The following is a 5703-nucleotide window of genomic DNA, read 5'->3' on the forward strand; positions in this document are numbered from 1 at the left end:
GCCATGCCGTTTTCGGATGGCAACCGGCTCAGCTCCACGGCGGCACCCAAGCTAGTGATGAACGGGGTAAAGCTTGTTTCTGCTAGGTTTCCGAGGCAAACGGGGCGGGCCTCCACTTCTGTCCCATTCACTGCTGTGGCCTTTGCTCCTAGCAAGGTGTCTGGCATCTGGAAGTGTCAGGCGACGGTGTGGAGGGGCTCAAAGGCCGGGGTCCACAGCTTAGTGTGGACAGTGTCCTGAGGCCTTGGCTGAGATCCCACCTACAGCACGGCACACTGGACTTACCCACGTCACAGCTGGTGAGCTGGGACAGAGAACAGCCACTTGGCTTTGATTCTGATTCTCTTGGTGGGGCAGGGAAATTCTAAGAGTGGCAAAAGCTACCCTAGCAGATCACCGTTCGCTAAGGGCAGACCCTGCTCATGAGCAGCTAGCGAGCTGTCAGGAAATCCAGCCGCCCCATCCCAGGCTGGAGGCCTTGACAGGGATCCTGAAACCGGCGGTACTGGGACTAACCAGCATATCCGAAATGAAAGAATCACCAACAGGAATGGAAAATTCTTTGTAATATGGAAGTTGTAAAGTCAAGTGTTTTAACGGGATTACCTTAGAAACAAGAGGACTGCTTTTTAAAGACACAAGATCCCGCTGCCTTGACAATTCTGTTATCAGAAAGATAGTGGTTTTGATACAAAATAGTAAGAAACTGTAGAACTGCAGGACCCATAATCCTTACAAGGAAGATTTAGAGTGCTGTGTGTCCGTCACTCATGAGCACCAAACAGATATTATCTCAATTCGTCCTGGCAACCATCACTGTCCCTACTTAGCAGTCTCAGAGAGGAGACTCAACTCACGCAGGGGCCAAGAGCTGGACCACGGCCAACCAGGTCTCCCCACCCCGACCCCAGCAACGCCTCTCCCCGCCACGCCACCCCGCCTGACCCTAGTGTCCAGGTCTGCCGCGGTGGCCTCCAAGGAAACAGGACAAAACAGCCTCGCTGCCAACTGCGGGGGCAGCAGAACGACATAGTGGTTGAGCACGGGCTCTGGTGCCGGATGGCGGGGGTTCATATCCCAGTTCTCCCACACCTCCCTGCTTTGCTCCGGGTTCCTGGGCCTCTGAGCTGGTCTCCTCCGCTGTGGAGTAACAGTGAGACTGCTCATCTGCACAGATTCCTTCTGTGCTGGACACGGTTCCAACTTTCCAGCTACTCCCGTAGGAGTTCGTTTAGTGGAAACAACAGGATCTTGCTCAGACTGATAGTGAGGAAGAAATGGAAATACCTGTGCAGGGCCCAAGCCCGGCCTGGTGCGGGAGAGGTATCAATAAATGCAGCTTGAGTTCAGAAGCAGCTGGTCTGTGGCTCACTCAGCCTGGCTTCCTGCTGGGTCTTCACAGTGCTGGGCTACCTTCCCGGAGAGAACCGAACTCCAGGCTGCGCCGATGCCTGTGGTCCACCAGGGCAGAGCAGCGGCCCATCAGGATGCTTCGGAGGTGGATGCGTCCGAGTTCCATGACATCGGGGACATGGCCCCACTCCTGTTCTGGAGGTCCCGGGCCTGCTGCACCTCTTGTACCAGGTCGGCCACCAGGTTCATCTGGCAGGCCCTGAGAGCCGCCACCAGGCAGGCCACCGTGGCGTTCTCCTTCTCTGCGTTCTTCCAGGTTCTCAGTGACTCCCGCACGCGCTCTGTCAGGTTGCGGGGGTATCTGTCCTCGATGCTGTCGATCTTGGCGTCTGAGACTTTGAGCTGACGAGCCAGCCTTCTCCAGTCTTTCCCCACATTATCACATATGACGTTAAATGCTGCACACAGGTCTGAGAAGGAAAGAACAGAGCGGTTTACCGGGGGTTTGGAGACAAGCAACCCCACAACCCTCCCCAGGGCTTTTCAGCACTGACGCCGAGTGCTCAGGGGACAGAGGTACCTACACGAGCTCCTCCGTAGAGGCTAGAGTCACCTGGCAGCAGAGGGGCTGTCACCAAATGCCCAAGAGTGGCCTGATTCCACCTCAGGCAAACCCCCTGCTCTCCAATACTATCCTAGGAGGTGTGGCCCACTGAAGACTCAAGTGCCAAAGGAAGTTGCAGTAGAGCTACCTACTGAGGGCAGGAGACACTGAGGGACGGGCTGGGGAGTTGTCGGAGGGAAGAAAATAGGGTTGATCCCACATCCTGCCCTACAGCAGGTTGAATGATGTCACCTCAAGGGATGTTCATGTGAAACTGCTGAAACCATGAAGGTTAACTTCTTTGGAAAAAGGGTCTTTGCAAAGGAAAGCTGAGGGTCTTGAGAGATCATCCTGGATGACCTGGATGCACCAGTGACAGGCATCCTTGTAGGAGACACACAGGGAAGGCTGTGTGAGCCTGGAGTGAAGCGGCCACAAGTCAAAGAATGCCTGGAGCCACCACAAAGCGGAAGAGACGTGGAAGGACCCTCCCCAACAACATTTAGAGGGTGTGCGGGTCTGTGGCACCCTGCTTGTTCAGCTTTCTGGCCTCCAGACTGAGGGGATAGACTTCTATTGCTTTAGGCCACCAGATTTGTGATCATTTGTTATGGCAATCACAGGAAACTAGCAGGCACTCCAATTGTTATTTTGAAAGCTGCCCCGGCCGGGCGCGGTGGCTCAAGCCTGTAATCCCAGCACTTAGGGAGGCCGAGACAGGCGGATCATGAGGTCAGGAGATCGAGACCGTCCTGGCTAACACGGTGAAACCCCGTCTCTACTAAAAAATACAAAAAACTAGCCGGGCGAGGTGGCGGGCACCTGTAGTTCCAGCTACTCGGGAGGCTGAGGCAGGAGAATGGCGTAAACCCGGGAGGCAGAGCTTGCAGTGAGCTGAGATCCGGCCACTGCACTCCAGCCTGGGCGACAGAGCGAGACTCCGTCTCAAAAAAAAAAAAAAAAAAAAAAAAAAAAAAAAAAAGAAAGCTGCCCCGACTGACCACCAGTCTTCAGTCCCTGGCTACCATACTCCTCATCTGCTGACATCACCACTGAGATCAGGGAGCTGGTCACAAGACCATAAAAGGCCATTTCTGGAACATGAAGAGAGGAAAGGAGAGGCAGGACAGGGTGCTGCTTGGACCGCTCCTGGCAATTCTGAGACACCATTAGCAGGTGTACCAGCTCCTGCAGCTCTGACAGCCGTGTGGGCTGGGCACTGTGTTATGACTGTACAGATGAGGAAACTCAGGCACAGGGAAGCTGATGGACATTCCTGAGATTGTGTAGCTAACCCATGGCAGAGCCACGTTCTGAAACCCTGACAGTGCGGTGCCAAAGTCCACCCTTAACCACTATGCTGAACTTCTGGGAAGGAGGGAGGCAGATCACCTACTACCAACCTGCCTACACCCACTGTTCACGTTCTGGTGTACTTCTTCCAGCACACAGTTAACTACGTGACGACATAAACCAAGCACACATACATCTCAAATGTCAGCTATGTTTCGCGGACTGCCTGTAAAATGCAATTTATCAGTGTTTTTCCAGACATTAAATATCCATGAATCCCGTCCTGTTGTGCTTGTTCAGCACTTTTGTTTTTTTAAAATCTGGACTTGACTGTTTTCAGGCAGAGCTGTTCTGTCCATCCCGCCCTGAACAGGCACTAGTCCTTATAGAGTGAAACCCATGGTGTCACACTGATGCCCTGATTCGTGACTGAATGGTGGATTCCAGGCCACAGTTTGAAAGCCTCTGAGAGGCGTCCCCAGTGCACTCCCAAGCCTCTCCCGCCTCTGAGAACAAGGGGGTAGGGCTGAGAAACTGCTGTACTCAGGGTTTCTCATTTTTATCCTGGAAGCTGCCGCAAGCCACAGGCGAGGGTGGAGGGGGAGTGACCGAGAGCAGGACAGGAAGCCATTCCACAATGAACTTGACCAGAGTGGCAGTGCAGGGGCTACCACCACCCATCCGGATGCCGGACTGCTCGGTTCAAGCCTAGCTCTGTTAGTTATCGGCTGCGCATTTCCGCAAGCCACTTGACCTGTGAGCCACAGTCCTGTCCTCTGTAAAATGCGAACAGTGATAGGTAACAGTATCTCAGCCACAGGGCTACTGCGAAAATTATATTTGGCTGTTAGAGGGGTAAGCGGCACACTGTAAGCCCCTGGGTAAGAGTTACTGAATGACAGTATTACTCTCAGACAGCCGAGAAGGGCAGTCCCTGGATATATTCCGAGACAGAAGGGAAATGATGCGAGCAGGCTCACGCAACCTCTGCCCCTCCCCCGCACCTTCTCTGACTCCTCCTCACCTTTTCTTCAGTGAGTTTTCTAATTTACCCGGGCAGAATGGGGTGGAAGAAAAAGAACTGCGCGTGTCCAGGCCCTGCAACCTTGAGTAAGTGAACTTTTCTGCGTTTTTGGCTCTCCCATCTGCAAAGCCAGGGTGGTACGGAGAAAACCCACGCAAATCAAACCCGGCAAAGGGGAAGCGCCTGGAGGCCAACGGGAGGAGCCTCGCAGCACCTACATCCGGACGACCAGGCCCTGGATCCCTCGGCCCGACCCGGAGCCCACCTTCTTCCCCAGGCGCGGCCCCGGCCGCCACCCCCGCCTCGAAGTCGTCGAGGCGCCGCAGCAGGTCGTGGCGCCGCAGGGAGACGAGCAGCTCGCGCAGGAGGTCGGTGTGCCCGGGCTCCAGGTCGTTCTGCTCCAGCAGTACGGAGAAGAGGTCCAGGCCGCTCTGCACGCGCTCCAGCTTGCGCTTGCCCACGCGCCCGAGGCATAGGAACTTGAGCTCGGTCAGCTCGCTGCTCGACAGGCTGGACGACACCGAGTGCAGCAGCACCAGGAACGGGTCCATGGCGGGGCCTGCAGGCGGCCGGGGCTGTGGCCTGGCCGGTGGCGCGCCCGCTGTCTTCGGCTGTCTGGCCCTGGCCACGTATCGCCGCTTGCCCAGCAGCCCAAAGTTCCACCCTCAGCCGTGCACTTCGGTGCCGGATCCCCTACCGGAAGTCGACCAAGGCGCCTTTTGGACTGTTATCTCGCGAAAACTCCGGGAACCGCGCATGCGCCCCGAGCGAAGCCGTAGCCGTTTCCGCCCTGGCTGGCGGCGCAGCGGCCGGGAGTGGCGTCTGCGCCTGCGCCCGGCGGATCGTCTCTTTTCCGGGTGGGAGGTGGGGTCTTGGGTGTCCAGAGACTGTGCAGGCGGCTCAGCTCTCTGCGGTGAGGGCGGTCGCGCCTCTGCAGAGTCCACCTGATTGCAAAGCGCAGTGCGGCCCTACTGTGTGCAGGGCAGGGTCGGGCCGGGGAGGGCGCAGCCCGAACGTCACGTGACCTCACACCTGTTAGTGACAAGCGTTACTTATGCGTTAACGTTTAGGGACAAACGTGGAAAATGCGTTCTTTGGTGCCCCTGGGGACCTCTTGTGTGTGCAGAAAACACTACTCAGAAGTTTATTTGTGTTTAAAAATGTGATTTAAATAATACATGATTTCCAAAGTAACAATCTTTTATTAAATCAACATTATTGAGCGCCTACTGTGTCAGGTAGTAGGGGCTGGGGACAAATTAGCGAAGTTCGAGGGTCCCTGCGTGCCCGGAGTTTACATCATAAGTACAAAAGCAACACGCTCCAGAAGATAAGGTCGTGGTGGGCATGGTGGCTTAGCCTGCAATGCCTGCACTTTGGGAGGCTGAGGCAGGATTGATTGAGCCCAGGAGTTCGAGACCAGCCTGGG

General features: G+C 55.7%; 1 protein-coding gene across 1 annotated transcript; it reads right to left on the reverse strand.

The window, feature by feature from the left end:
- Window positions 1-561: 561 nt before the first annotated feature.
- Window positions 562-5121, reverse strand: FADD (Fas associated via death domain). Its single transcript, XM_050758233.1, has 2 exons — window positions 4540-5121; window positions 562-1823 (listed from the first exon to the last, which is right to left on the reverse strand). Exons 1-2 carry the CDS (start codon window positions 4823-4825, stop codon window positions 1483-1485), a joined length of 627 nt encoding a protein of 208 aa, XP_050614190.1. The 5' UTR covers window positions 4826-5121; the 3' UTR covers window positions 562-1482.
- Between the last annotated feature and the right edge of the window lie 582 nt (window positions 5122-5703).

The sequence above is a fragment of the Macaca thibetana genome, chromosome 14, assembly GCF_024542745.1.
Source record: "Macaca thibetana thibetana isolate TM-01 chromosome 14, ASM2454274v1, whole genome shotgun sequence".
Taxonomy (NCBI): domain Eukaryota; kingdom Metazoa; phylum Chordata; class Mammalia; order Primates; family Cercopithecidae; genus Macaca; species Macaca thibetana.

Excerpts from the sequence above, each read along its gene's own strand:
- FADD (XM_050758233.1), bottom strand. The coding sequence starts at position 4,825 with ATGGACCCGTTCCTGGTGCTGCTGCACTCGGTGTCGTCCAGCCTGTCG. Across the intron at positions 1,824-4,539 it reads GGCCGCGCCTGGGGAAGAAG|ACCTGTGTGCAGCATTTAAC; the intron begins GTGGGCTCCGGG and ends TTTCCTTCTCAG.